The sequence below is a fragment of the Talpa occidentalis genome, unplaced genomic scaffold, assembly GCF_014898055.3.
Source record: "Talpa occidentalis isolate TD23 unplaced genomic scaffold, MPIMG_talOcc4v2.1 talOcc4.8, whole genome shotgun sequence".
Taxonomy (NCBI): domain Eukaryota; kingdom Metazoa; phylum Chordata; class Mammalia; order Eulipotyphla; family Talpidae; genus Talpa; species Talpa occidentalis.
The window spans coordinates 114,440,635-114,459,346 of NW_023605194.1; the positions used below are offsets into that span (position 1 = coordinate 114,440,635).

At 48.8% G+C, this 18,712-nt stretch overlaps 1 protein-coding gene across 1 annotated transcript; it reads left to right on the forward strand.

The window, feature by feature from the left end:
* Positions 1-5,085: 5,085 nt before the first annotated feature.
* On the forward strand, positions 5,086-18,120 carry PCDH18 (protocadherin 18). Its single transcript, XM_037497774.2, has 4 exons — positions 5,086-7,551; positions 8,287-8,372; positions 8,463-8,626; positions 15,987-18,120. Exons 1-4 carry the CDS (start codon positions 5,086-5,088, stop codon positions 16,652-16,654), a joined length of 3,384 nt encoding a protein of 1,127 aa, XP_037353671.1. The 3' UTR covers positions 16,655-18,120.
* The last annotated feature ends 592 nt before the right edge of the window (positions 18,121-18,712 follow it).

The following is an 18,712-nucleotide window of genomic DNA, read 5'->3' on the forward strand; positions in this document are numbered from 1 at the left end:
ACTACGCCCAGAGGATTAGACAGACTTAGAGATGTTAAAGAATTTTGTCCAGGATTATAAAGCTACCATTTGATGGTACCTGCATTCATACATGTGTGGGTTTAATTAAAATGTTGAGTATATGCAGAGAAGCTCCCTAATTTCACCAACTTAACATCTGGTAAAGATTTTGTTTTTATGTAATACCCAAGATACAGAGCAGAGAAATTAATCAGGCTTGTTATGGCCACTTATGTCGAGTGCCAAAGAGTTCCTCCTTCGCAGTAAATGCTTTGAGTGAGTATTGTTATGTTATGACAAACTACACAAAGATCGTGAGATCCCATATTATTATTTTTTAAGATTTATTTATTTATGCATACAAGAACTGGGGTACAGAACAGAGGTGCGGGGCAGGGAAGAGGATTCACCAGAGACAGAGTGGGGAGAACAGGCGGATTGACTGAAATACGCTGCTGAGGGGAGCAGCGGTCGAGTCAGGAGAGGTCTGCTGTGCCATGTGAGTTGCTCCCTGGCTGAGGATCAAACTCTTGCTGAGTGGCTGCGGATAACTTCATAGGATGCATCTTAACCCCTTGCGCTTCCAGGGAGGCCCCCATATTATTTTTGATATTGGAAAAGGTAAGATGTGGAACATGGAAGTAAACCTTTTTTTGGGGGGGCCAGGCATTTCATATCTGCTAATAAAATACAAGTGAATAACTAAAAATGTTTAAACAAAATCCACATCTGCTTGTAATGAAATTTTGGTGACTCTAAACTTGTTTTCCAGTATCAAAAAGGACATTTTTCTCCATATGATGGAGAGATACTTGAGCTGTGCAATTGAGTCTTCTATGTCCCTTTTCTTTAGGAGGCAGGAAAACATTGAAGATTTAGAATTAAAAAGTTTCATTTTCCTGAATACAAAAGTAATCAAAATAAGTCGCATAATGGAAGTATTACTAGAGGTGACAGAACGTAATGCAAATACCAGCTCTTTCTCGAGATTTAGCAATTTTCAAACAACTTTGGCAGAAATGGCAAGAGGAGCTTTGTGGATAACATATGCACAACAGAGTGGAAGTAGCCACGGTTCTCCTCCAGGGTTCTGGGGCACTTTGCTCTGGCTCCCACCATGACGCACAACACCAGGGTCCCTGGAAGGTAGCGCCATGTCCTTCCCTTGTCAAGGACGGCCACATCTTTTTCTTTTTTTTTTAAGATTTATTTTTTATTTATACAACAGCTGGGGCACAGGCCAGAGGAGCAGGAGGGTGAGAGGATTCACCAGAGACAGAGTGGGGAACAGAACAGGCGGATCTACTGAAATATACCGCTGAGGGGAGCAGCGGGTGAGACAGGAGAGGTCTGCCGCGCCATGTGGGTGGCTCCCTGGCCGGCCGGGATTGAACCCCACTGCAGAGGCTGCGGACAGCTTCACAGTGCAGCGCTCAACCCGCTGCACCACCAGGGAGGCCCTGAAGACCGCCATCTTGGAGAGATTTTAAGGAATGCCATTTCATCAACTCTCCTGTGGGTGTCTGCGGCGTTGTTTCAGAGGGTCTACCACATCTTCATCATTTTTGTAAAATTCCAGGACAGAGTTCAATCAAATCACCAGTAGATAATAACAGAAGCTCATCCATTTTTCCTCCCCTCATAAAATCCCTTCACAAGTAGCAAATGATGAGGGAAATATTTTTTCCTAGTATTTTCTTTTTTTTAAGGGCAACAAAATGAGGACATTTTGAATTGCTGGAACTACTCCAAAGAGCAAAGGAAAGATTTATTTCTGTCCTGTACATTTTGAAAACAAGTTTGCACAAGAGAGTTGTACATTCTAAAGAGAAATCTCAAGCACAATATTATCATGTAGGTATATATAATTTGTCAGGAAGAGATTGGCAAGCTGAAAGTGAAATGCTGTTTGGTGAGAATGATATCACAAGTGAAAAAAGCCTTTTTCCAGGAAAAGATTCTAAGTTCTTTAAAGACTTACTCATAGAAACACATTCTTTATCAGTATATACTAATTTACAACCTAATTTAAATTATGCTGAAGCTTTTTTTTTCATAATCACTAATCTGCTCACTCCCATTGTTTCAAAAAGTGTAAGTTTTTTTTTTTTTTAATTTTACTTTTTAAGCATTAGGAAAACATATCCTCTCCACTGAGGTAAGCAAGTCCATTGCTCTGGGAGTTTTTTAGGGGATGGCTTGTCAAATCCACCAAGAAACCTCTCCTAGAAGTTATAAATTACATTACCCTTGAATTTTCACCCCAACTTTGAATACTCACTAATTCCTTTCTTTGCTCTTTTGGTGTTTGCAAAGGGGTTCACCAAAGCCTGAACTGATATAATTATTGACTCAGATTGTTAAGAGATCTAGGCCAGATGACTATGGGTTTCTAAAGTTCCACTTCCTCTTGCAAGTATTCCTCCTTTGCCTATAGGGTTTGGGGAGCCACAGTGTGAAAGGGCTGCAAACTTGTGAAACAGTATTATTCATGGGGGCAGAATGTTCATCAGCGTGACCCAGCTGTAAATACATTCATTATAGGCATTTCTATTCTGCACAATTTGCCACACAGCACTGGTTTCTGGAGGGGGGGGTGGGAGAAGACAATGGCTTATAAAATCCTTTTGAATGCCTAAAAAGAAGGGGCGTTCATGCTGAGACACCTCTGCTTTCTTTTTTGGAAAGAACCTTCTGACTGACTTTAGCTGAGCTCTGCTGAGAGTAAGCAAAGTGGAAAAATCAGAAAATTACCTTTTTTATATGTTTCTGGGGGGCAAAACGGAGTCGGAGAAAATAAATGGGAAAAAGTGACAGTGAGATTATGTGAAACAGCAAATATGCAAGTGGAGGAAGGCAGCTGAAGAATAATGCAAGAGGTAGGAAAAAAAGCTAGCAGAACAGAGGCGCGACCATAAACTTAAAAGGAATTGCAGAGCAGAAAGAACATCATAAATAATCATATTTTCAAATAAGAATACCAGATCAGTCTCTGTGACCTGGGTAGAGCTCCCGCCGCCCATGGTATTTCCCAGCATTTTGATCCACACAAAATGACATTTTCAGCTCAGGCATTTTATTCTTCAATGTAAACAAGCTCTGGGTTTTTAAAAATACATGTCTGAAAAGAGTTTTCATAAATTATACATCCATTATACAAATTTGACTTGTAAACGATGTAGTGCACGGTCCCCCAGCATTCGTGGTGGGGTGTCTTGGGCACCGGGCAGCACCTTTTGATAGAAACTGGCATGCTAGAGCATGCACTGCCTCCCCCCAAAATAAACAGGATTTTTTAAAGTCCAGGACAAAGAAGCGCCCTACCCAGTTTTGCCCAAATTCGCGGAGAGAAGGGATGGAACGTGGAACTGTATTCGCGAGTTTCAGACCCGAAGGTGTTCCCGAGCCCCGGCTAATTACGAGAATTCAAGAATGGAAAATAGCCTCTCCCTTCTCTTCAAAGGGTAAAGATGAAAGAAAACCAGAAAGTGCAACCCCTTCCCTGGTTCCGTGCTTCCAAACCGGAGCCCCCCAGAAAGCGCGCCGGGCCGGGAGGGGAACCCCCAAGCCTCGCCGGGGCGGGGACGGCGGGGTGCGGGGGGAGGGAGGCGCTCTGGGCCGCCTCATTAGAAGCAAGTTTTCCAATTTTATTAAATCCCTGCGCCAACAGAAGGCTCGGAGAGGCAGGGGAAGTTAAACCAACACTTAGAGCCCGCGGAAAGCGAGATGATTACATGTTTGTGGAGGAAGAAAGGGCAATTAGAGAAAACCAGCGCAATCCGAAATGCCATAGAAAGAGGGGCGAGCAGAAGTTGATTTAAAGTTTTGCTTCTGTAATTTGTCTCCCCTTTGTCGTGGCACGCTCGGGGGGCGCGAGGCGGGGGCCGGGAGGAGGGGGCTGGGGGGGCGCAGGGGGCTGGATGGGGGCTGGAAGGGGGCTGCGAGGGGGCTGGGAGGGGCTGGGAAGGGTCTGGGGGCTGGGAGGGGTCTGGGGGCTGGATGGGGGCTGCAAGGGCGCAGGGGGCTGGGGCTGGATGGGGGCTGGATGGGGGCTGCGAGGGGGCTGGGGGCTGGAGGGGGCTGGGGGCTGGGAGGGGTCTGGGGGCTGGATGGGGGCTGGGAGGGCGCAGGGGGCTGGGGCTGGATGGGGACTGCGAGGGCGCAGGGGGCTGGGGCTGGATGGGGGCTGCGAGGTGACTGGGAGGGGGCTGGGAAGGGGCTGGGGGCTGGGAGGGGACTGGGGGCTGGATGGGGGATGCAAGGGCGCAGGGGGCTGGGGCTGGTTGGGGGCTGGAGGGGGCTGGAGGGGGCTGGGGGCTGCGAGGGCGCAGGGGGCTGGGGCTGGATGGGGGCTGGAGGGGGGCTGCGAGGGGCTGGGAGGGAGCAGGGGGCTGGACGGGGGTGCCAGGGCAGGGAGGGTCCAGGAGAGGAAGGGGCCGGGGCTGACCGGGGGCTGGAGGAGGGAGGGGCCAGAGGAAGGAGCTAGCTGGAGGGGGCCTGGGAAGAGGGGATCCGAGGGTGCTGGGGGGGCCGTCAGGGGCCGGGGGGGGGGGAGAGAGCGTCCTGGCGGAGGACTGGAGGCTGGGGGGGCCCGGGGAGGCCGGGGCCGCGGGGAGCAGGGACCCGGGGCCGTCCCACCCCCGCCCGCGCCCCGCCGCGCGCGCCCCGCCTCCCGGCTCGGGGGCCGGCCCCGCGCCCCGCGCCCCCCGGCCGCGGGGACTCCGCCAGCCGGGCTGGGGCGCGCGCTGATTGGCCGCGAGCGGCCGCCCCTCGGCGGGGCCGCAGCTTTGTCTGAGTTGGGGAGAAGTTGAGCGGCTCAGACCGGGTCGCGGCGCCGGCAGCGAGACACCCGCGGGCGGAGCCGCCGCACCCCGCGCCCCGCGCCCGCCCGTGGGGCCGCGCCTCGGCCGGGGGCAGCCGCGCGGGTGAGGCCGAGAGCCGGGGCGCGCGAGCCGGAGCCGGAGCCGGGGCGCCGGGGGCGGCGCGGACAGCGCGGGCGGCCGCGGATGGCGCGCGGGGCGCGGCGGGCCTGAGGCGCGCGGGGCGGCGGGCTCGGCGGGGGCCGCGGGGCCGATGCGCGCGAACATGCCCCCGGCGCTCGCCCTGGCGCTGCTGCTGCTGCTCGCGGCGCACCCCGGGGCGCGCGGCCGGAACCTCAAGTACAGGATCTACGAGGAGCAGCGCGTGGGCTCGGTCATCGCCCGGCTCGCCGAGGACGTGGCGGACGCGCTGGTGAAGCCGCCCCACCTGCCCGTGCGCTTCCGAGCCATGCAGCGGGGGAGCGCGCCGCTGCTGGCGGTCAGCGAGGACACGGGCGAGATCCGCATCGGGGCCAAGATCGACCGCGAGCAGCTGTGCCAGAAGAACCTGAACTGCTCCATCGAGTTCGATGTCATCACGCTGCCCACCGAGCACCTGCAGCTCTTCCACGTCGAGGTGGAGGTGCTGGACATCAACGACAACGCCCCGCAGTTCGCCCGCGCGCTCATCCCCATCGACATCTCCGAGAGCGCCGCGGTGGGGACGCGCATCCCCCTGGACAGCGCCTTCGACCCGGACGTGGGGGACAACGCCCTGCACACCTACGCGCTCGCCGCCAACGACTTCTTTGACATCGAGGTGCGCACCAGGACCGACGGCGCCAAGTACGCGGAGCTCATCGTGGTCCGGGAGCTGGACCGCGAGCGGGAGGCCAGCTACGAGCTCCAGCTCACCGCCTCCGACATGGGGGTGCCGCAGAGGTCCGGCTCCTCGCTCCTGAAGATCAGCATTTCCGACTCCAACGACAACAGCCCGGCGTTTGAGCGCCCGTCCTACATCATCCAGCTCCCGGAGGACGCCCCGGTGGGCACGCTGCTGCTGGACCTCAACGCCACCGACCCGGACGAGGGCGCCAACGGGAAGATCGTCTACTCCTTCAGCAGCCACGTGTCCCCCAGAATTATGGAGACCTTTAACATCGACCCAGAAAGGGGACATTTGACGCTTTTCAAGCAGGTGGATTATGAGCTCACCAAGTCCTACGAGATTGATGTGCAGGCGCAGGATCTGGGTCCGAACTCCATCCCAGCGCACTGCAAGATCATCATCAAGGTGGTGGACGTGAATGACAACAAACCCGAAATCAACATCAACTTCATGTCCCCCGGCAAGGAAGAAATCTCGTATGTTTTTGAAGGGGATCCCGTGGACACGTTTGTGGCTCTGGTCAGGGTTCAGGACAGGGACTCTGGGCCGAATGGGGAAGTGGTGTGTAAGCTCCACGGACACGGCCACTTTAAACTTCAGAAGACGTACGAGAACAATTATTTAATCTTGACAAACGCCACCCTGGATAGAGAAAAGAGATCCGAGTACAGTTTGACTGTCATCGCCGAGGACAAGGGAAGCCCCAGTCTCTCCACCGTCAAACACTTTACCGTCCAGATCAATGACATCAACGACAACGTGCCCCACTTCCAGAGAAGTCGATACGAGTTTGCCATCTCGGAGAACAACTCCCCCGGCGCTTACATCACCACCGTGACAGCCACCGACCCTGACCTTGGAGAGAACGGGCAAGTCACCTACACGATCTTGGAGAGTTTCATCCTGGGCAGCTCCATCACCACATACGTGACCATCGACCCCTCCAACGGGGCCATCTACGCCCTCCGCATCTTCGATCACGAAGAAGTGAGCCAGATCACGTTTGTGGTGGAAGCGAGAGATGGAGGGACCCCCAAGCAACTGGTCAGCAATGCCACCGTCGTGCTCACCGTCATTGACGAAAACGACAACGTGCCTGTGGTCATCGGGCCGGCTCTGCGCAACAACACCGCAGAGGTCTCCATCCCCAAAGCGGCCGAAAGTGGCTTTCACGTCACAAGAATAAGGGCGATTGACAGGGACTCCGGCCTGAACGCTGAGCTCAGCTGCTCCATCGCGGGAGGGAATGAGGACAACATCTTCGTCATCGACCCTCGAACGTGTGACATCCACACCAATGTGAGCGTGGAGGCCCTTCCCTACACGGACTGGGAGCTCTCGGTCATCATCCAAGACAAGGGCACGCCTCCGCTGCACACCAGAGTCCTCCTGAAGTGCACCATCCTTGACTACGCGGAGTCGGTGACCAGCACGGCCATGACCTCCGTGAGCCAGGCGCCCTTGGACGTCTCCATGATTATAATCATCTCCTTAGGCGCCATCTGCACGGTCCTGCTGGTTATCATGGTGCTGTTCGCCACGAGGTGTAACCGAGAGAAGAAGGACACCAGGTCCTATAACTGCAGGGTCGCAGAATCGACTTACCAGCACCACCCGAAGAGACCGTCCAGGCAGATTCACAAAGGGGACATCACGCTGGTGCCCACTGTGAATGGCACCCTGCCCATCAGGTCTCACCACAGGTCCTCTCCGTCTTCATCTCCCACCTTGGAACGGGGGCAGATGGGGAGCCGGCAGAGCCACAACAGCCACCAGTCGCTCAACAGCTTGGTGACAATCTCTTCGAACCACGTGCCAGAGAACTTCTCATTGGAACTCACCCACGCCACTCCCGCCGTTGAGGTAAGGCCGCTGTGCACTGCACAGCCAGCTGTTCGTCCTCGAGGCTGTGTGAGCGTTAAGCTTTTCCATAAATAACAGTGCTGTTGTGCAAATTAAGTAGGGCACAGGTTGCTTCAGGTCCCTGCCTGAGATACAAGGCCTCTGGCAGCCTCTTTTCAGTTTTTCTTAAAGAATTTACTTGCATGCACTATGGGAAATAAATGGGGTGCTCTTACAGGGCTCATTAGACTCCCTTTACTTCCCAGATTAAGGAACTGGAAGCCAAGAAAAAGGGGCTGGCTTTATGCTCATGGCTGTGGTCTCTACTAAAAAGTCAAAACCTGGCACCCCTGGCACCCTCTTCCACGCAGGTCACACTGGCCAGCTTTTGAAAATGTCCTGAGAGTACTTCAACTACGAGCGTTCGACTGGCATGCTTTTCAGCCTCTGCCATGTAGTTTTCTTCCTGATCACGTCTCTAAACTAGCAAACACAGAAAATCAATCATTTGCTTATAAAGGGATCCTCTTTCAAACAGCAAATGCCAGTTGTCTGTGGTCCTGCAGTGTCTCTGCTGTGCACTTCTGTCTGGTGGGGGGGGGGGTGCCCGGCCTGCCGCAGCCCTGTGCTCGTGTCTGGAAGGGAGAGGATGTGTTCATGATTTGGGTGGAAGCAGCAACTCCCAGCCCTTGCCTAGAGCTGTGTGCTTCCAGGTTTGTTTCCAGGAATCAGCCCTGTCCGCTTGGTTTCCAGCAGGTCTCCCAGCTTCTCTCAATGCTCCACCAGGGCCAGTACCAACCGAGGCCAAGTTTTCGAGGCAACAAATACTCCAGGAGCTATAGGTATGAATGATCCTAATGTTTCCCATTAAGTCTCAAATGACATGAATGCTGAAGAGTGAAACCTGTACTTTCCCTGATTTCTCTCTCCAGATACGCCCTCCAAGACATGGACAAATTTAGCTTGAAAGACAGTGGCCGCGGGGACAGCGAGGCGGGAGACAGTGATTATGATTTGGGGCGAGATTCTCCCATAGACAGACTGCTGGGCGAAGGATTCAGCGACCTGTTTCTCACAGATGGAAGAATCCCAGCAGGTAAGAGGGTCGTGAGAGAGAAAGCCTAATTTTCAGATCTCCTGCACCGGGCAAGTGAACAATTTCTTCCCTCCTTGTGTTGCTTCTCTGTCCTTGCACTAAAGCATCTGTAGTCTGCAAGCCCCTCCGGCGAGCATAAACTGAAACAATTTAAAATGATTTCCTTAAAATTGATATGAAGCAAATGATAGGGAAGGAGAATCAGAAGGGAGCTTGGCAGGACAGGGAAGAAACAGCAAGCCAGGGAAGGGAACAGAAAAGCCCTCTGCTTCCCTCCTTTCTCTGCTGCTTCCCACCCAGCCCTGCTTGGGGACACTCTTGAACAACTCTTTATAAAATTACTGGGTAGTTGTTTTTATTCAGAAGGACTGTTTGGTGCATCGTGGTGAACTGGGCTGTAATTTGAAGGACACATTTCCTGTGATGGAAACCAACTCAGAATCAGAGATTAAAATACACTCGGAATGGTACGCTTTACTTACTAAAAACAGGAGAAAAGTGCACTTGGTAGGTGGTAAACACAGCGGATTTTTTGTCACCTCTCATTTTCTGTCTGCATGGTTGTGGAACAGGCCCAGGAGCCCAAGAGGAGAATTTATAAGGTCACAGCTTAGTGGGGGAGATCCTATTAAATATGCACCACATTTTCCTTCCACTCCCTGCTCTCTGCTTGTGCAACTGAAACTCTCTAAAGCAACTGGGTAAATCCTGACAGCTTCACCCGAGCATCCTGGTTACAAAAGAAGGCAAGAGTAAATCAAGCTTTGGGGCACATAAAAGTTTCTTCAGCTACTTGTATTTCTAAGTTCCACTGAATGTTGATCAAGTGATTGGCACTTGATCAATGAGAGAGGCAGGACCAAACTAGCTACCTGTCTGCGTTCCCTGGAACTTCTGATTTCCAAATACAGATAAGTAAGTGGGCTTGAGAAATAGACATGACTGAGTTTCAGAGTCACAGAAATTAGGCGACATCAGAAGACAGGACATGAGACACCCTCTAGCCCCACAAAGGCCAATGCACTCTTAAGTAGGGGTGGGTGTTCTCCCTTCAGCTACGCTGATAAATCAAAAATTTCAAGGACTGACTCAAGTCTGTAAGTCCTGGCAGGGGAGGAGCCGTGGCCTCCACCCGGTGAGCAGGGCCAGTTCCCAGGGACGTGCCAGCCTTTGCTCTGGTCCGGGAGTGTCTCTGTCCATTCATTCATTTGCCTGACACTTGGGCATAGGAAGTGGAGTAGTAGAAAGCTCAGAAGAACTGGCAGTAAAGACTTCTGAAATGATCAAAAGAACTCTGCCACATCCAGAATGATCTGCCACATCCAGAGTGATCACAGTGCTCATTTATTTTTAGGCTTAACACTGAAGCTTATAAAGTTAAAGTGTCTAAACTCAAGCAATTTATGGATGGTAGAGGTGAGATTTGAGCCAATGCCCATCCTTGTAGATCCAACAAGAGCAGTCTGCAGTAACAGGTTTTTATGTAGATATGTAAATAAGTTGGGTGACATGTGCTCTTATATCTTGAGTCCCACACCCACCACACGGCTCAGGCTGCGTACTGAGCTCTGCCAGTGCAGTAGTGGTCACTGCATTCCGGCAGGGCCACGTAGGGGAAGGGCTTCAGGGCCTTAATGGCGCAAACCCTTGAGAGTTGGTCTTTGCAGAGACCTCCATGGTCTCTTCATTGTTGCTTTCTTAATTCACAAGCTCACTAGACCAATTTAAAGACACGTCTCTCTGAAGAGCCAGGGGATATGGATGGTGCCAGACACCTTGCTCAAAGAGAATGTTTTATTTTAGCCATCAAATAAAAGCACAGGCTGAGTCTCTCTGAGCCTGTGATCCTGAAAGTGCTCTACTTTTGAATATTGATCCCACATTTTGCATAATGTGCTTTTTCAAATTATATTCTTTCATGAAACTGAAAAGTAACATAATGAACATACCAATATTATATGTGATTTTTAAAATGATGTGAAGTCTCACTGAAATTTTGATTCATCAGCATAGCTGAAGGGAGAATTCCCACCCCTACTTAGAGTGCCTTGGCCTTTGTGGGGCTAGATGGTGCCTCAAGTTCTTTATAATTTCTGAACTTGTATAAGTCTAATGGCTAATATGGCTTCTTTTTTTAAAAGAGGGTTTCAAGCCTCTTCTTTATTTAGCTTTCAAAATTCCCACCATTAGCCATGTTCATATGACAGTTACTAGTGCTTGAATTAAAATAATAATAATGATGATGATGATGATGATGATGATGATGAATATTAAAGAATAACGACACTGGGGAAATGATAAAGATAAAACTCTAAACAGTCTTATTTACTGAGTGACTTTAGACTTTGTCCAAGTCACTCTCTTCTCAAATTTAAAGGCTCCCTTTATGTTATCATTAATAACAGCTCTTCATAGATAATATATCCTTGGAAAATACAACTCATATTTACACAATCACACCTTACTGGGGTGTGTGGTGTGCGTTCTGCTGGTGCATGGATTTATGTCACAACAGATACGTCTCTGTCCTACTAACTCCCGAGCTCCATGTGGGGTGTGGTGGCAACTGCTATAGAGACAGGACACAGAAAATCACCAGTGATCCACAAACTATTTTGAGCTTTGTGTTTGGCTAGTACAGAGAGGTAAGCATCCTTAAATCATGACCATCGTTCTGTGAGACCTCACCATATTCTGGTTTATTTTTCACCCTGGCAGCTGCTTAAAACTTGTGCTTTGAAAATCCTATTTCCAAGGAGTATCCCATGTAGTAAAAAAAAAAAAAAAAGTCAGTCCGCATCTGAATGCCACTAACAGAAACCAGCACAGTTTTCTACCGCATGCGTATTTTTAGGACTTCGGTGTCTTATTCCAACTGTTTTCCTGTATTAGACTGCAATCAAATATAGATTATGTTACATGGCGCCGCCTGCCAACAGGGTCACTTGTGGTCATTCATTCTATTCATTCCCACAGAAATATCCTGCATTTTGAGCGGTAAAGTCAGCAGGCATTTTTGTCCTTTGGCTCATATTTGTCAACATACTTTCTTCCTTATTCATTCAACTTTGAAGCACAATCCTCCCCAGTGGCTGCAAATTCTCCATCTTCCCCGAGCGTTCACTGCTCCTAGGTGCTTGTGATTCTCCTTGATTCATTTATTTTCACTTTCCATCTGTCTCTTACCTGCAGTCACTGAATTCAGACGCTTTTTATTTCCACGCTTCCTGGTGGCTAGTGTCTGGTCCCGGCCTTTGTTCCACGGCTGTCTTCCATCGCCAGTGGCCCTGCTCTTTGTCAAGTCTACCTCTCCTTCACTCAAACAACCTCTCCTGAATATTTTAATTTACAGTTTTTGGTTCAAAAGCAATAGTTGACTTTGTTGCCCAGCAACACACCATTAAACTATTTATCTTGCATTCCGAGGCCAATGAAGCCCACTCTTAGCTTCTGAACGCTCCATGGCGGCTCTTTTGTATCTTCTACAAAAGGCAGAGCCAGCTGTTCACACAACACTCCAAACTTTTGCTCCTTTGTTTTCTGACCTGAGAGTCTGGCTTCTCTCCATGATGTCTAGGGAAATCCTCATCCTCGTTGAAAGTTTATTTCAAGCTGCCTTGGCTTTCAGTCCACCTTCACTCTCTCTTCTCTCCTTCTCGTGCACGCTGCGTGGTCGGACACTTAGGGCGGGGTCTCCTTGGCTACACTTGACTCAGATCTGAAACCACTTGAGGGCAGGGAACTACCCCCTCATTCCCGACACGGCAGGTTCTGCACAATGACTGATGGAGCACCCCATGGCCAAGGGATTGAAGCCGTTGGCTGGCTGTTTCTCCTCCTGTCCTCGGCGCTTGCTTCCTACCTCCCTCTGCGGTGTGTATGGTGCAGAGACAAAACTGTCAGTCACAAATGGCAAAAATGGCTTGTCTGCTTCCCTAAAGGAAATTGAACCACCTGCCAGAGCTTTCCAGGAGAGACAGAAAGATGAGTAACTTGCCCCACTTGCCAGAGTCCCTTGGCCGCGGCACACAACATCTGCAGCTCCGCTCTGTCGCGCCACACTGAGAATGTTCTCAATGGCTGCGTCTCCAGGGAAAAGGCTGAACTTGTCAATGAACTTGAGAAAGGTCTTGTGCGTGATTGCTCTTGCATCTCCGTTGTTTTCAGCCTCCTTCTCTCCATTCACCTTTCTTCATCCATTTTTCATATTTTCTGAAATTTTACTCTTTTCCTTTGTTATCCTGTAATTAAAGTTCAGTTTACTTGTTGGGGAGACAGAATACAGTGTTCCCTGTTTAAAAATCATCCCATGACCAAACCAGTTTTTAACATGTACCATCACTTTAATTTCCCAGATTGTCTTGGTGGTTACTTTCAGTATCTTCAGTTCTCTCAAGAGTTGCTCACGCCCTGGATTCTTCGAAGCCTATGCCATTTCTCCTTCCTCCCCGACCCGTCATTAAGCATTAAAACAAGACAAAGACCATCCGTCACATTCTTCCCGCAGTGTTAAAGGCCAGTAAACAAATGAAGAAGCCTCTTGAGGTCTGTTCTTCTTCCTTCTCACAGGATGTCAGAGAGACGATAGAGACAGGGCTGTTCTGCAGCCAGAGACCCAGGGAATTAGAGAAAAAAATTAATTGCCACTTCGATAGTGGTTTCGCTGATGAGAAAACCTCATTGCTATTAAGCCTTTCAATTACTTTCAACTCCTTTTAGTTTTGTCCACACTGAAGGATGCACAAGAGTTGCTACATTTTCCAAATAGTAATAATCCATGAAGTCACTTTTAAACATCCTCTTTTTAAAAAAATATATTTTCTTACGTTGTTGTTCATTTTTGTACAGTAATTGGTTTCTTAAATCCACTGTGCTTATTTAAATTTAACCTTTCTTCCTAGTAAAATTATAAAATGATTCTCTATTCACCTTCTCCCTCTTCCCCCAGTAGTTCCTGTGGAATCAATATTCACATTTATCTCCTGTTTTCCCTACTCCCTCTGTGTGCCTCGCCTTCCCAGAAAACCCTTGTGTTTTTCTCGTACACACCTTGCTTTCACTTTTGTTGCTCCAATTAGCCCCTTCTCTATGAAGAACTGAGGTTCAGAATCGCTGAAGAACAGAATTATCTTGAAGGTTCAAGGAGGCAGAGCAGTGACTGCCCTCTTGAACCCGGGGAAAGGCAGCGTTTATCCTTCACTTTTATTTTGAACAAAAGATGTAAAAATATTTTATTATATGTATAAGACCCCTTAACATGAGATGTACCCTCCTTCTCGCTTCTCACACCTCCCCCCAGACTCCCCTGTTTAACTCTACAATACCGTGTGGTTAACCTCACAACATCGTAGACCGGGTCTCTAGGACTTACTCATTTCGCTTACCTGAAACTTTGTGATCACTGCTGAGTAGCCCCCCAGCCCCCTCCTCCATCATCCCTGTTTGAGTCCACTCTGGGCTTCAGTCCACATTTGGCCAGTTCAGCTGCCTCCTGTGTGTGGACACAAGGGTAGTTGTCCTTCTGTGGCAAGCGTATGTCGCTACGTGCGTTGCCCTCAAGTCTCATCCATGCTCATCATAACATGCACAATTTTCTCCTTCTTGAGGTTGAGTGATCATCCACGGTGTACACAAACCATCGTAACTTCATCCACTTATCCTTTAGACATTTGGGTTGTTTCCATTTCTCGGCCGGTGTGAACAGTGCTGTAGAGAGCAGGGGAGTGCTAAGCTCTCTTCAAGATCCTGATTTTAGGTAAATACCCAGAATTGGATAATATGATGTCTGTTTTTAATCTTTTGAGGAACCTCCATAATTCTCCATGGCGGCTGCACCATTTTGCTTTCCCAGCCACAGTGCACAGGGGTCCAGTTAGTCCAAGTCCTTCTCAACACTTGTTACTTGTGTTTTAGAACAGCCCTCCTGACAGGCCTGGGGTGATATCTCATGGTGCTTGTGAATTTCATCCCCTGGGTGACTAGGACGAGCTCAGTGGTTGCCTGTTCTGTGCAGATGCTGTATCTGGTCCTGGAGACACAACAGAAACCACCATGGCCAGCTTGCTTCTGACAAGGGATTTGGCTTGTTTGGATTATTTAAGAGTCAGTTTTAGCAATGATTTGGAAGGAAGAGAAATCTTTCTTCAGTGTCCAGATCTATAGAATTAGCTCTGAATATGTAAGAATTGCTATGACTGATATCAATCCAGTTTTGGCTCAAATTGGTGATAACTTCTTTGTTTTTTCTACTTTGTGCCATTGGCTCCATAAGGAGACCAGCTTCTCACTGAAAAATGATTTGTGCAGTGTATTTTATATTTCTCATTGTTAGGTAGTTTGGTTGTGTTTAGAGATTCATCCCTCTCTATTTTTCTGCTTTTCTCATATCTCCTATTGTTTGAGGTGAGTGTGACCATTCACATTCCTCAGACCTTCATCACATCTGGAAGACCTAGCAGTGGAATTTTCATATTCTTCATCTCTTGATGACTTTTCCATCTATTTGAATTCCAAACATTGAAAAGACTTTTCAACAGGGTAACCACAGATGCCCAGAATCGAGGCTACTTTGCACTGATATTTTAAGTAACCAATCAATAAGTAATCCAGAATACCTTCAAGAGAAATGAATAAGCACAATGATCTCATAGCTGAGTGTAGTCAGAGGCTCCATTATAAGAAAAGTAGGGCCACACTGTCCAGTCACTCCAAGTCATTACTCAAGGATTTGCTGGTGGCATTTTAGAGTTAAGGATGTCTCCTAACAGCTGTGTTTTTTGTTTATAAGAATACATGTTTAGCAAATCGCCAACACCATGCTCTTTCCCAGTCACACTCAGTGAAAGTTCTCCATGCGTGTTCTCCTTCCTTGAGTAGCACAAAGGACAGTCCTGAGAATATGCATAGTAACCTCCCTTTCTTATTTAATAAGCCGGGGATTTATGGGGGTCCAGAGAACCACTGGTTGGCTGCCATCCTTGTAAAGAACGGGTTAGCTTCATGGTTCCCAAATGGTTCTCCCGTAGGTAACACCAGTTTACAACATCCGGCAAAAGTTAGAGGTGGGGGATCCCCCTTGAGGTGTTGCTACCACACCACATCCACCACCACGATGCCCACAGTCCTCTGCCTAGTCCATTGCACCCCCTCCCCTTGCTCTTTCCAGCCCCCTCTGGTGTCCTCAGCCCTACAGTCAGATTTCCAGGCTTTGTCCCTGGTTGGTTTTATGTGCATGTGGTTGTTTAATAAAAAGAAAGCCCTGTGCCGGCCGGTTGCCTGCCCAGTATATTGCTGCCCGGTGTAACCCTGCCAAGTGGGGGTTGTAACGCTGCCCCAGGTAACCCTGCCCTTGCTCCTGCAGCCATGCGGCTGTGCACCGAGGAGTGCCGCGTGCTGGGGCACTCAGACCAGTGCTGGATGCCACCACTGCCCTCGCCCTCCGCGGACTACCGGAGCAACCTGTTCATCCCTGGTGAGGAGTTCCCAGCCCAGCCCCCGCAGCAGCCTGCGCACCCCGGCCTGGAGGACGACCCCCCGCCCGCGGATCCCAGCCAGAAGAAGAAGAGTTTCTCCACCTTCGGGAAGGACGCCCCCAGCGACGAGGACGCGGGGGACAGCAGCGCCTCCTCCCTGCTCTCGGAGATGAGCAGCGTGTTCCAGCGCCTGCTGCCCCCCACGCTGGACGCCTGCACCGAGTGCCCCGACGGCGAGCGCACCAACTCGCTGGAGCACCGCAAGGGCCCAGCGCCCCCCAAGACGGCGGGCTACCCCCCGGGGGTGGCGGCCTGGGCCGCCAGCACGCACTTCCAGAACCCAGCCACCAGCTCGGGGCCAGCGCTGGGGGCGCACTCCAGCGTGCAGCCATCCGCCAAGTGGCTGCCCGCCATGGAGGAAATCCCCGAAAACTACGAAGAGGATGATTTTGACAATGTGCTCAACCACCTGAGCGACGGGAAGCACGAGCTTATGGACGCCAGCGAGCTGGTGGCCGAGATCAACAAGCTTCTGCAGGACGTGCGCCAGAGCTGAGCTGCCCTCCTCAGGGTGCCGCCCCCCCAACTCCCAGTCAAGGGGGCGCGGGCCGGGGAGCTGGCCTTGCCAAATCGTTGCATTTATCATAAATGTGTCTGTGTATATTGAATATTAAATACTGTATTTTCGTATGTACACAATGCAAGTGTGATTATTTTAATCTGTATTTTAAAAATACATTTGTACCTTATATTTATGTGTAATTTAACAGACAGATTTTATTTTTTTACTCCCATGACAAACATGTTTTCCTAATCATGTAGAAACTAGCCATCCTGCCGATCCGATCAGCCGTTCAACCACAAAGCTAAGCCCAGCATTGCTTCCATGAGTTATATGGGGCAAGAAGTTGTTTTTCTCTAGGGACAACCCCACTAAAGCATTATACAATTCCTAGTTCCATGAAGTGACCCAACTTGTTTTTTCAATATTTAAAAAAAATAAGTATCAGTAAAAATGCTACACTCATTTATTATTATTATTATTATTATTATTATTATTATTACTGCTCTCTGCTTGTTCTGATAGTTCAACTCTCACAGCAAACTTGAAACAGAAGGTGAAATTTTCTTTCATGTCTGGGACGTGTCTTATGCAATTATGAGAACAGGACTACAGTGGCTCCTCCTCCGCTCCCCGGCCCCTACAGCTCAAGAATAGTCACAGTGGCCTGTTCTTGGGAAATTTCTCCCAAAGTATCACTGCCTATTCTAAATCAAGGAAAATGGAATCTGCCCCTTAAACGAATAACACTCATTTCAAGGGTCCAGCATTCTCTGCATGACCCCTCCCCGGCAGTACATACAATTGAATTATTCTGAATTCTATTTGAATCTGCCCCTCTCACCATACTTGAACATTTTCTCTTTGGCAATATTATTTGTTCTAACTATTTACTATTAGCTTTTGTGTAGTGCATGAGCTCATATTTTTGCTTTTATATTTAGTATAAGAACATTGATATAATTCCATTTTTGTTATTCCAATTGTTTTATTTGTTGCGTGACAAACCACAAATGCTTTATTTATTGTGCTGTTCTCTCTCTGTGTGGAATTGCCTTGGTGAGGATGATTGTTATAACGACTGTTCTCATTTATGACCAAGCTTCTATTAATGTTATTTCTATGAATATGCTATCTTGATTGTACTCTCCAAAAAATTTGACTGTCGATGAAAATAAAAGGAAAATTAAAGCAAAGCTAAGGAACTGTTCACGTATCCATCCTAGTCCCACATATAGGTTCAAAAACTTTGCAGGCAGCATCCCCTTCAAGAGAGGGTAGCTCAGGGACAGGGACAGAACACTCGCTTGGCTGAGCAAACAGGAAAAACACAGCAATGAAGGGGGGAACTTGAGACCCCCCAAAGGGAATGAAAGTAGCCTAGGTATTCCCACTGGATTCAAGAATTTAAATGCATTTGGAGCATAACCGCAATGAAAAAAATCAAACCATAACTACTTAATAGTTTTCAAATTAAAAAACTGCTTTCTCAGAACATTTTGTATTAAGTTGTATCAGAAAAAAAATATGTACCCTTACAATGTTTCCAAGATTCTGAGAGGTGGAAATATTACCCTTCTTGGCTCACTGGTAGGGAATTGAAATATGGGATATTTAAATACCCCAAAGTGGTTAAAATTCAGCCATTTCTCTAGTAAGTGCCATGTCACATAGAATGTGCTGTCTTTGAAAGGCACATTTTCCTTTCTAAGAGGCATTGCAATTACAAGTAAAATTTCAGTTTAGTTTTCAGTAGATTGCACACACAAATGCTAACCACATTTAAATACATTTTGCTTTTCAACTTGACTTCCAATCACTACATGTTATCATTAAGCAATAGACTTTTATATCCTCACTGTTCCTCTTTTAAAACACCAACAGTAACTGAGGAAGCAAAACTGCGAATCAGTGTTTGAATGATGTGAAGTAAATAAAATGCTCCGTGTCTCAGAGCCCTTGCTCTTGGTCTGCACATCTCCTTGTTCCCCATGAGCACAGGCTAAGGAGATATTAGTGCAAGGTTTCCACTGTTCACACTTGTTCCTATCA

Coding starts and splice junctions, on each gene's coding strand:
- PCDH18 (XM_037497774.2), top strand. CDS start 5,086: ATGCCCCCGGCGCTCGCCCTGGCGCTGCTGCTGCTGCTCGCGGCGCAC. Junction 7,552..8,286: donor ACGCCACTCCCGCCGTTGAG/GTAAGGCCGCTG, acceptor GGTTTCCAGCAG/GTCTCCCAGCTTCTCTCAAT. Junction 8,627..15,986: donor AGATGGAAGAATCCCAGCAG/GTAAGAGGGTCG, acceptor TTGCTCCTGCAG/CCATGCGGCTGTGCACCGAG.